We start from the raw sequence: 12,740 nt of genomic DNA on the forward strand, positions 1-12,740 counted from the left end.
CCCCCTTTCATGTTTCTGGCACATACATGTCCACAGGTGTTATTAAGTGCAGGGTAGCATGTGGTGTCCATGCTTCAGTGCTATCACAGAGGAAGGACTTCCTACAGGAAAAAAATGATCACTTTCAGTATTTTGCAGGCTGCCCATCTAAGCCCATCATTGCCTGGCATCTACACACTAAGGGCAAGGATCCAGCGAACTTGTGAGTGGGCACCATGCCATCTGAACAGATGGGCATGGAAGTAGGCAGCCAGTAGACCATGTATGTGCATCAACTGTGGGTGTTGAGGGCAAGATTCCCAGTGGAGAATGTCCAAACAGCTGTCTGGCCTGAGCCAACATGCCTACGACCAAGCAAAAGTGCCATCCCTAAATCCTGCTGAGTTGGATTAACCTTCAAAAATAAAAATTGCTTCTGCAGTAGCATAAGGTGAGTTTTTGGCTTGTTTAAATCTGAACGAAAGAATTAGGTAGGCAGGATAAAGAGATATGCTAACGTAGAGTCCACTAGAGAGGAATGAGCATTTGTCTAGAACAATAATAATATTTTATACAAGGGCATCTATATGGTGTGCAGTAACTGATGACTCGGAGTGTGACATCAATGTTAATTACTCTCTTTCTGCTAAGACAGTCCTTTCAGGAGAGGCTGAGCTTTTGAGTGAATTTTGATTGTAGTGTATGTACTGGATGTGATTTTTCTAAAGGCAATTCTTCTGGATTTTTTTGCACATTTACTAAGTTTTAATGATTTTTTTTTTCTTGCCTCTTACCCTGTGAATCCTATTCTGGGGTGCAATTTTAAGTCACAGTTGCTGACATAGTTTGCTGTCATAACTAAGTTCTCACATTTATTGTCTTTATTTTTCTAAGATCCAAAGAGGACATGAAAAGATTATCTATCATTACCCTCTGTCTGTATTAACTTTGATTTTTACCTTTTATAGACATAACATCAAAGAACAGATTTTTGCAGATGTAGATATCAGAGGCAGTGAATTAGTGATGTCTATGGCATTTTTATTCCTACTATTTTTACTCATTTCCTCTATCACTGGTGCACTACTCATCTATAATTTTATCAAAGCACTTGCAGTAGTTAAGATTAAATATATTCTAATATCATGGTGAACCAAAAGTAACAACTGCATGATGAATAGAAAAATCTGAATAGAAAACTTATCATTATATTTTATTTTATAATACACATTTTTATGAATGTGAATATTGGATGAATACTGTCGCAGTGTGCATGTTGCTGTATTTTGTTACGTATTAAAGGCTGTAACAGAAAAGGCTAGTACAGATACATAAAAAGTCTCACTTTAAATGTTCTTTTCTTGAATCAAAGAGTATTGTATTTAATAGAATTAAAGCATATTGAAGCTTTGAGACCAGGTTCCAGTTTGATTTCCAGCTGGAAATTCTGAGGATTAGAGGCAGCGCAGCTGTTGGTCTCTTTGTGATAGTTGGATCCCCAGGTATGTGAATCCGAGCGACCCGCAGTCAAATTTAGAGAAGCCTTAGGATTTCTTCAACTCATATGGGTGGTAAGAACCTTTTGTAGCTGTCTCCTCTTCTACATATGGTTTTGGCAGATGTCCTACTCTTGAAAAGGCTAAAAATGAAGCCCACTACATCAGCTGGGACTCCCTCAAAGCAAGGATCAATTGGACAAATTTCAAAGTCCATTTGAGTAACTAGAGAGGAACAAAAGGGCTCCCACTCTAGGGAAGATCTGCTCCTGGGAAACAGCAAGCCATTAATGGAGAAAAGTACCTAGTGCCTGATGTAGGCTTAACCCTGGAGTTAAAATATTACCCCAAATTTGGATTACCCCCTCAACAATTTTGGGAAAGAAGGTGACACAGTTTCAAACAGACCATACTTTGTAATCAAACTCATGATTATTTATTCTCTGATTGCAGAAAAACAGTTTGTCTTAATACCCACTGAAATTTAAACTAGGATCCAAATAATTATTTTGCTCTTATTTCAAGAATGAAGCAGCTGGATAAATCGAGATACCCCCCACGTTAAAAGTGCTGCAGTGCTTGTCTAAAGCAGGTTCTGAAGGCAGGGAGCATGCCCACATGATTAAATTGCCTTGATATCAAATACCTACCTTCACAGGCTGGAATACGAAGGAGGACCCTCACACTGTGGGAAAGGTCTATAGGATTCTGATTTATAAGGGAACAAGAGGTCAAGGGAAGCAAAACCATTATCATTATTTTCACAGGCTCTGGAGATCTGAACTGAGTATAGAGGGCAGTGTGCCCCCCCCCCCCCCAACTGATTTCAGTCTGCAGATTCTGCTGAGAGTATATCATATGGAACAAACTCAAGACTGTAAGGACTGTGAAGTGGTTTTCTTATTAAATGATGCATAGAGAGATTATCTGGTCTGTAGTCAGTGCACAAATACTCCATCCAGGCAAGTTCCTATTCCCAAGCAAAATGTTTGGTAACTTGTATAAATAGTAAGTTTTTGGGGGCCTAGGGATGGGGATGGAGGGTGAGGAGAAAATGAAGGCTGGGGGGGGGCAGGACTAAAATTGTACTTCATGCCTCTTTCTCCCTGCAAGCCTTACAAAAAACAAAAACCAGAGTGCGCTAATGTCACCTTATACTGCCTTGTAGTCTCCATTAACTTTTCTTCTGAAGAAATCTCTTTGGGACAAGCAAGGAGGAAAAAAATACCCCAACCATGTGGTTCTAATGTAATCCTGTGGGGGGTGGTGATAGGAGGGTTTCAGAGCAAGCCAGGAGCACCAGCGGCCACAGCTGCAGGCAAGGAGCCCACTGGGCCACAGGAGCTTTCTCTGGGGTAGAACGGGATCTTCTGCTGAGCTATTGCACAGCTCTAGTGCACCGAGAGCATCCACTGCATCAGGTCAGGTGGGCGAAGGGAATTGCTCCCGCTGTTCCTTGAGAGCCTCCCTTTCTTGAGGATGAACCAAAACCCCTTATCTGCTGAGATGACAAAGAAACGTCTCCAAGTGGGCAGCCTTGTGTGATTTTTCTCCGTGCCTTTCAGCAGAAGAGAAACCATGCTACAGCAGAGCTGCTGCCAAATAACTTCTGTAGATACCAAGGGGCTTGCCATACTGCCAAAGACTGGATCTTTAAAACAAACCACTCTGAGCATGGCAGTGAGTGAAATGTTACAGGATTTTTCCTTGCACTTCCCATTGCCTAGGTGTCTTTCAAGGGATGGGGCCATTAAGAAATGCTACAATACATTTTTGTTAAAGTTTCTCTATCTAAGCAATTATGAGCTGTCACTGCGGTACGGGAGTGACTGGGAACAAAATGACCACAGCCATCACTAAATCGGGTGTCACCCCTCCCTCTCTGTTGAGGGAATGGTTTTCACAAAAGTTTATGTGACCAGTTTGGACTTTTATTGCAAACTTTCAGGCTGCCACCAGTAAGTTCGATCCTATAAAGAATGGAGTGTTCTGGCCCTGATCCAGAAAAACACTTAAGCCCGTGGCAGAGTGCTTTGCTGGATGAGGTCCAGAGCAGAGCACCATCCAGAAGTAGGGGTTCAACAGTAGGGGATTTCTCTTTTTTTTTTTTTTTTTTTTTTTTTGGCTGTTTATACGGGAATCTCCACATACATGATTGCAGTGTGGGTTGGATGAAGCAGAACAATAGTTAGATCCCTAAAAAGAGGTGTCAAAGCATGAACAGTGAAAATATTTTCAGTAAAAATCTAACAAAACTTTCGTAACGGCCTTCTCCTTGATGGAGGAGTACAGCAGTTGATGGAGAAAACAGCAGGTAGATGTCATCCTGGAGTTTTTCATCCAAAGCAGAGCGCTGCTGCTCCAGGTGCTGCTTGTTCGAACAAATTATAGTTTTCCCAGGCTACTTGTAGGTGGTGTCTGTGGGTAAATAACCTGTGATGAATAACTTATTTGATAATCTTGGAAACAGCTTAAAATGTCTTACGATTATCTTAAATAATTAGGGATACAAGTGAACTCAGAATGGTGTATCAGGAAATAATTAATTGTCTGTACTTTGCACTAGAGCAGCCTGTCTGGGCCTTTTGAGAAATGTTGTTTGATTTTGCTAGGTTTGGTTGAAATCAAAAAGAAGTATGCTGCTTCTCTTTGCCTAGATGAATTAGGTCAGAAATATGCTTGTAATGGGAAATAAGATCCAAATCAGTCCTCCAAGTCTCTCTTTAAATCAACGCCGCGCTATTTGAAGAGAGTAGGAATGAGTTGGTTGTGATGAATTCCCACAAAAAGGAGGAGAATTTAACGAACAAATGGGAACACAGAAAGAAATGAAATTAAACATCAGGTTATTGTATTTTACTTCATCAGTGTTAAAACAGCGGTTGTCAGATGGTTGTCCCTTCACGCCGGGATACCAGGCATATGTAATGGAGGCTTTGCCTTTGTAGAAAGGATGATGACGGATTAGTGCTTAGATGCTGAAATAACTCTGGTAGGAGATGGATACCCTTTAGCTAAGGGAAAAGGGGGGGCCGGCTGAGGCTGAATTTAACAAAACCAGACTTGCCCACAGACTTGCAAGCGCTCGCAGAGTGGATTTTTTAATGCTGCAGGTGACATTGTTGCTGACTGAAGAATGTTCATCAAATCAGAAAACTGCTGATAAGCTGCCTTTCCCAAAAAGGGATCTCACGAACTTCTGTAAATCTCTGCCTTTCATCATACCCTGGGAGGTGAGGTAGAGGACTTGTGACAGATATTATTTAGGTTTTTCTTCTCTTTATTAGGGTAATTGAATGGAGCTACAGAGGAAAAAAAAAAAAATCTCAAAAGCATCTCCTTTATGGTCTGTCTATTAAAAACTGAATGAAAGAATGAAAATAATTGAGCCTACACTTCCCTCTGAATATTTTGGTACGCTACTGAAAACTGTGAATATATTTGAACATAGGTATATTGAGTACTGTCACCCAGGTTCTGCTAAGAGCGTTTTAACATTGAACTAAATATTTCATAAAGAAAGTGAAATAACGAACTTATCCAGCAGTATTTGCAAAATATATTTAAGACCAAATTTATGTAAGGCCTCCTGGAATTTTATAAAATTGGTTTTAAAGAATATATTGCCTCTGGTGCTGAGTTTTTTTTCAAGATGTTTTGATTCATTCTTTAAAAAGTTCTATTTCTAAACCAAAGAGGCTGGTAGAAATGAGTAAGAACTTTGTTGAAGTTTCCGTTAATTCCATTTGTAAGCCAAATATTTGGGGTGTTTTTCCAGAAGACCTTGATCTTGGCTTACATAGTTGTGGATTTTGGTTGTATTTCTGTAACTCGATTCAGACTTTGGAGCTTCTTGTGTGAGATTGCTCACTGCTGGGTTACAAAGTAATGCAATTTCTTTTATTTTTGCCCTATGAGAGAAACATCTTTTTAGCAAAAGTATCATATTAAATAATCAGGTAAGAGGTCTATTTTTTTTTTTTTTTTTCTCCTTGTACACATACAGTTTTCCTTAACATTTCTGCTTTGCATACAGCGAAGAGGTTTTTAAAGCACATAATGTGATCCATAACTGGATTTTTTTTTCTCCTTTCATATTTCCTGGAAATCTTACTATTGTCCTTTTACTACACTACCACTAATAAAGTAATACAAACCCAGTACTTTTTACTATCTCCTCTCTTCATTTGGCTGTGGATGGATTTAATGCTTCTGCTATATTCTTTTTAGCATGTATCAAATGTAAGCATTTCTATTGCTAGTGCTCTGATCCTTGAACCAAAGACCAGACCGAAAGCTCTTGATCGGTGCTGTACACTTCACAAAGTTGCATATAGGGCCCCCAACAGACACGTATGACTCCTGGAGAGAGCAGCTGCATGTTAAAATAGATACTGTGGAGTGGTGGTGTGTCTTGTTATTTAATTTGGATGAGTGAAGACTATATTTTAGAAAGCATTGCTGAGCAATATGCTCTGTTGTATGTTAAGGAATAATTAGAATGGGGGATCTGGGTAAGAAAGACTTGCTATGATCTAGACCTGAATAGTTTAGTTATATGTCATGAGCACTAGAGAACCTTCAGAGTTGTTGAACAGCAAAGATAAAGAAAAAGATAAATTGAATTCATTTATTTTGAATTTATATACATGCCTCTGCTTGCATTAATATTAAGTTCCCTCCAAAATCTAAATAGAGAGACTCTAATCTTAAAAGTTCTCTCAACAGCATCAGCAAATCATTCTTGTTTACCCTACATGCTAATAAAACAGGAACATGACACTCCTGAAAACAAGATTGCAAAATACAGAAAATGTGGTCTGACATTTTTTTTCTCCCCAAAGGAGGGACTGCCACTAACTAAAGTATTTCTTATGAAAGCTCGATTGCTTAAGATGCAGAATATTAAGAGAGAAAAACACTTTAGGACACAGCCATGTCACCAGCTGTTACTCACCCTTAATGAAATTGTTAAGTGATATTCTTCATAAATAGGTCAGAGAAACTTTTGAATTGTGAAGAATGTTTTATCTCTTTCTTTGAAATGTTTGTATTAAATTTAGAACTGGTAATTCATTAAGCTCATTAGCTCTGACTAGGAGAGTAGAGCAATATCTAGGATATAGATTTCAAGGCTTAAAAATGTTAGTGCTTACAAATAAACATGAAAGCAATGTGTGCAGAAAAAAATATGGGATCATAATATGTTTAACTGTTTTTTAAGCGTGGCCCTCTGGATTAATTAAGAACATTTTCTATATTCAGACACTTGAATATAAACAGAATACATTATGACTTTTGGTTAACTCTGTTTTAATAGGGAAAAAGAGAATGCATTATGATGAATACAGTGGAAACTAGTTGAGACTATATTTTGTTGCTTGCTTTTTGGCTTCAGTTAAAAGAGGAGATAATCATTGAATTTCACAGGATCTCAACTCCATATTATATTATTAATGACTGACGCTGAATTTAAACAGTAAAAGTTTTTAATATATATACACATACACACAGACACATTTGTGTGACCTGTTCTTTGTTACAGATTTGTAAAATGAGCTCTGACGAACACTTGATTTGTGATTATTTAGTCTTAATAATTTCTGGTATAATACAAAAATTTTCCAGAGTTAAATCACAGATGGTTATACTGGCTTCATCCTAGAAAAGAGGGAACCAGAGGAAATCAACAATTGTAGAATCAGAGTCCAGTATTGCTGTAGCCTTCCAGTCATGGAAACTTTAGAAATAGCCTTTAAAGCAGGTTAAAAGTATCTGTTATGTGCTTTTTTTCCAGTTATTTTCTAGTTTCTTCATTTACTTGCTCTGTGACCTCGAGGTTATAATTAACATCTTTCCTATTTCTGTAAAATGGGTTTAAGAGCACCTAGCCAGTTCAGCAAATTTTGAGATTCCTGATGGAAAAGTCATAATTTAAAATTATTATCATCAGTTGGTTAATTTTTAGGTAACTTTGCCAACGTGACATCACAAAGAAACACATTTATACCAGAGATATTTAGAGTTCACTAGTTTTACATTTCAAATACACGGGGCTCAGAGGAACACCAGTTTTCACAAAAAGGCAGTGCTGAAGGAGATCAGGTTTCTAAAACTCCATCCAAAGCATGCTGTCAATGCCCAGTAATTAGATTTGTTGGTCCATCTTTACCTGCATGTATTTGAATCCTCTCTGAATTTAAATCCTTGATTTTTTTTATTTTTTTTTTTTTAGGTAAATCGTCATCGAAGAAATCATTCTCAGCATAACTTAACGCTTGCAGACATCATTAGTACACAGGACCACACGGTAAGCAATTGCTCTATAGAACTGATAAATCACTCTTCTTATTTTAAATGTTTATAATGTAAATGTTACACATGCTTTACTAAAGAATAAGTACATGAGGCTTTGGATACCTCAAGACATTAAGGGATTTGTGGGACTTTGATTAATCAATAAAAAGAATAAATTTTGGAGGTACAAAGCAATTTACAGAGCTTGGCTCTGTTGATACAATTGTACTAGACTGATGTTTCATCGGTATTAATACTTGATACAAAGGAATGTGAGCATGTCATTCTCCTGTCTTTGCCTGTATTAAGATGTTTTCAATATCAATTTTTAGAAATAAAAATTATCATGGCTCTTAACAATTTTCCTTGACATTAAAAGAACCTAGGGGAAATTAGAAGCATAGAGGTTTTCCTGTCAAAAGAAAATGAATATGCGAACACAAATTCATCAAAGAAATGTTGGCATCAGTGGTACTTTTACCTACACAAACTTTTCAGGATTAGGTAGGTTCAGAAGCTTTGAATTCTTCTAATTAAGAAAACTATAGAACCTACTTGTGATATAGTAAAAATTACTTTTCCTTATAGTTTCTAATACTTTTAGCTCATGAAAGTATTTTTTATTATTATTTAGAAAGATATTACACATACATATGCTCATCTTTAATATTCATGTAAAAATAAAATAAAGAACCTCAAACACACAATGCCACACAATAATTCTGCTTTCTTATTTCTATGCTAATTCTTCAGGGCATTTTGGGTCATTTTTTCAACCTCCCATATGTTGAAAAGGTGCAGGAAGGGCAGCAGCTTAATAAAAAATGATGATATTTAGTGAGACAGAAACACCAGAGTATATCATTAGGATATATTTGGTATTATATTTACTATAATATCATCCATTTGCAGAAGGTATTGTAAGATGATCTTTAGCTATCTTGGAAATATTTTTTTGAAAACAAGGAGAACAGTAAAGGGGATATTAATAAATGTTAAACAAAAGGCATATAGCACTCCAAATAGAGGTTGTAAAAATATTGGGGTCATCCTAGAAATCTTTTTATTTGTCTTTGTGGTAAAGTTGTTTTGTAATTCCATAAATGCCCTTTATACTACTTACAGAGAAAACTCTGCACATAGGCAATTAATGAAGACCATGCTAATTTTTTTTTTTAAAAGGGAGCACCTGTAGTAATTCAATTAAAGCGATATATATGAAAGTTACTTTGTTTAGCACTGAGAGGTCTCATGTGAACTGAAGATCTTGTATTTTTGAGCTGTTTAATTTAAATCAAATGGCGGATTTGAGCTATGTAATTTAAATCAGGATATTTATATGCCCGGCATTTGTTAGTGGATTTGCTATTCTAGCTCAAGACAATTATAAGGAAAATATGACTGAGCAGCAGCATTTTCATCTGGAAGCACATTCGATTTTTAACTTCGCAAAATGTACGGACAGAGGTATTAGATCTGATGTTTAAAATCACATTTGCCTTTAGTTTGGATTGGTTAAAATAACAGTTTGGGAAGGGTTGTTGGTAAACTTTGAAAGCATGAGATTTTGGGGTCTGGTTCAGAGTAGCAATAAACAGCTTGAATGGTTAGCTAATGCTCCTCTCAAATTCTGTTTCCAGATGGGTAAGAATATTAAAATAACCTTTCTCATATGTTACTGGACATCTCTGGCCCTGGCCAAGCACCACAAGTTTTATGCTATGAAAATGAAGAGTTAGAAGGGGAAGAAAAATATCATAAGATGTAAAATAAGTTTGATTAAAAAAAAAAAAAAAAAAAAAGTAGGTGGAGGGTGGAGATTGGTATTAATTCTTATTTTAGCTGTAATAATTCATCCATCATTAGATAAATAGTGACATGAATCTGCACAATAATCCCTACATACTTTCTCTCTGGGTTTTCTATGGCAATGATAAGCATGACAGGAATTTGCATGAGTTAAGTACAAATTATAGAAAATGGACATGCTAATCCTCATGTACCCATTTGAGATTGTCACCTAAATCGTTGTCCAGAGACCTACAGACCTTTTCATATGTACAAACAGATATTTACGCAGCATATATTTAATTATATGCTGTATATGATCAACAGACAAAAATCTAAGGACATAGTTAAACATGTTACACTGTTGATATCGTGATATTTTGTATCATCACAATAACAGATATGTTTGATTAAGAAATCCTTATGTTGCATGTTAAAGCGTGTTTTATTGCTATTTAATGGTCTTGCAGATGGCAAAAGTCTATTGAAATTGTTATAAAATCTCCTTGTGACACAATTGACTATAAAGACCACGTGGTGTTTCTAATATCCAAGTCAGGCACGGACTCAGTAGTGTTTGAAAGGAAAACAAACCCTTTCTGAATCACCATTTTGCTTCTTTTTCCATTACTGACACAGTTGGGACATCCTTAGCTAATGAGACATGATGAGATGGCAGGTCAATGGGTTTGGCTGAAGACCAGTCATCTTGTTGTGTTTTGTTTTTTAATTTTTTAAATATAAATTTACATAGCCAAAAATAACCCCTATCCCTAACTGTATACCACAGCTGTACAAAGGATGTTTCAGCAGATCATAGAGAACCAAGCGTCTGCAAGGGCCTCTGCCTTTAAAAAAGCATTCAGAGATGTGGAGCAGCACAAATTAAGAGAGAAATGCAAACAAAAGAGCAAGCCGAGGACTTGCTTCTCACGTGCCGAAAATGAAGCACAATGTTGGTACCCTACAACCAGGTGTCTCAGACTCGTGCATACTGGCCAGGTCCTGAGCCTGTTCTGACACCACATAAGAGGGACCAGGTTCCAGTAACTAATAGCAGAGTGTGGAATCTACAAAGGTGATGTCAGATTGCTAATGTCACTTCCTCCTTGGCATAGGTAACAGCTAAGGATTTTGCCTTTTTGGAAAATGCACAACACAGCTTTGTTTTCTCTTGTTAGAGTTCCCATTTCAGCTTGTGTGTCGAGAATTGAAAGAACTTCCCAGTTTGGCTTTCTGCGCCGTACTATGAGATCATTTAGTTCAGCTGGAAACTTGAAGACAAGTTCTCCCCGCACATGGACGCACACACTCCAATGAAGTGCGACCTTTTAAGGGCCGGGAGGGCTGAGTGCCTCAATACCAAGGCTCATCCAAAAGGCAGCACAGCTTAAAAGCACGACGCATGTTAACATCTCGCATGAGCCTTGATTTGGTGTCAACTCAAAGCAAAATGTGGCACCTATGAAGGAAATGTAACTTTTTGTGTTGTACGGATATTTAATGTTTCTGCGACATTGGTTACCCCTAAACATGACTATCTTTAGAAGACAAGAATTGAGAAGCTTTTCCAGGAGTATGGTGTGTCCCTTACAGCTATCAATGAAACATGGACTCCTGCGACTCAATATATGAAATGATACCTTGACATCATTTACTTACAATATATTTTCAATTAACTAATTTTTCACTCAGCTAGAAATTTTGCTTGCAGTAAAATGAGTTTCTTCAAATTCAGCAAACAATATTATTCTGTTTATTTTCAAAAGAACTGACAGTACTGGAAAAAACAGGTGACTAAACTGAGAATTAGTGATAAAATGCTCCCACACTAGAATAGCTAGATGCAGACTCTTATGAATGTACTAAGTGGATTCCTTCATCTGAATTAATGATATGATTATGACATGTTCTTTTCTCTTTCTTGTAGGTAGTGGAGAAAGAAGGATATCTTCTAAAAGCTAAAATAGCAGATGGCGGCAAGAAATTAAGGTATTTGTAAATGTTACAGAACTTATCAGCTGCAAAATTCAGAGTTGATACGTGTTTATTTATAGTTATCGCTGCTAATTGCCATTGTTTCAGTATTAAGCCAATGTAGGATTATAGCCCCAGAAACCAAGTGACAGCAGCCAACAGGCTCATTGCATGCAATGAGCATGTGTCATGGTTAGCCTCTACATATTTTTTATATATATATATATATATATATATATAAAAAATACATGTTTTAAGGACCAGGTTAAGGCGCTAGGCAAAGCAATAGTATATTTTCCAGTGGGCAAACTTTTGATGCCGGGTATGTGCTTGAGGGGTCAAGGATGTGATGTAGGAACCCACCGTGTGGTGATGCCACAGGGATGCCAAGATTATCGAAAGTGGTTAGCACTTACTCACTTAGCCCAGTTTGTGTTGAAAAGTAATGTGAATCTTAGTGCTGCCTTTTATGGGAGGATTTGCTATGGTTTGCTGTATTTAAATGCCTGTAAAGGAGTAGCAGTGGTGTGACTGGCACTGTATGTTACCAATGAGAATGAGAGAATAATATAAAATACGTTTTCTGCCTGCAGAAAGGAGCCAAGTAATAAGTTCTCATACCTGTATAGTGCTAAACGATAAGAATCCTAGAAATGCTCATTGACAAAGGTCACCTAGTCCAACCTCCCAGTTGAAGCAAGAACATTTTCAACACTTGATCGAGTCCGCTGCAGCTAGGTGCCATCCGCCACTGGTGTAACTTGCATTTTGGGAAAAGACATTGAAGTCAGGAAGAATACTTTGGCAGTGGCAGAAATTTCTGCAGAATGTGCACATGAACGTGCCCAGACGAGGAGGGTTTTACCTTCCCAGAGCACCGGGTGCCCGTAGCACAAAGCATCGCCGTGGCTTGGCCTCGCATGCCGGCTCGCCATGGGCGCAGGGAGGAAGCAGCGTAGTAGCTCGGCCATTTGTATTTTTAAATAGCCCTGAACAATATCGCATTTTTAAATAGCCTCAGAGATTGCGAGCACGGCTGAAGCTATAACGTGCTGCCATCAGGTGTCCGTTTGACAGAATGCAAATGCAGCCGCAGCGCTCGGGGCGACTTTTGCAGCCCCCATGAGTCGGGTCACACCCTACTGTTTCTCTTCCTCAATATCTGTCTCTTTTTTTTCTTCTTTTTCTTTTTTTTCTTCCCCC

The 12,740-nt window shown here is 37.7% G+C and overlaps 1 protein-coding gene across 1 annotated transcript in view; it reads left to right on the forward strand.

Annotated features, from left to right (window-relative positions):
* The window catches only part of ARHGAP15 (Rho GTPase activating protein 15), a 320,935-nt gene that overhangs the window by 38,400 nt on the left and 269,795 nt on the right, over positions 1-12,740 (forward strand). Inside the window, exons 3-4 of the mRNA XM_026852528.1 lie at positions 7,711-7,785; positions 11,491-11,552. Of these exons, the coding sequence (XP_026708329.1) occupies positions 7,711-7,785; positions 11,491-11,552 (137 nt within the window). The remainder of the gene's footprint in view (positions 1-7,710; positions 7,786-11,490; positions 11,553-12,740) is intronic.

This window comes from Athene cunicularia (assembly GCF_003259725.1).
Source record: "Athene cunicularia isolate RWA chromosome 7 unlocalized genomic scaffold, athCun1 chr7_part1, whole genome shotgun sequence".
Lineage (NCBI taxonomy): Eukaryota > Metazoa > Chordata > Aves > Strigiformes > Strigidae > Athene > Athene cunicularia.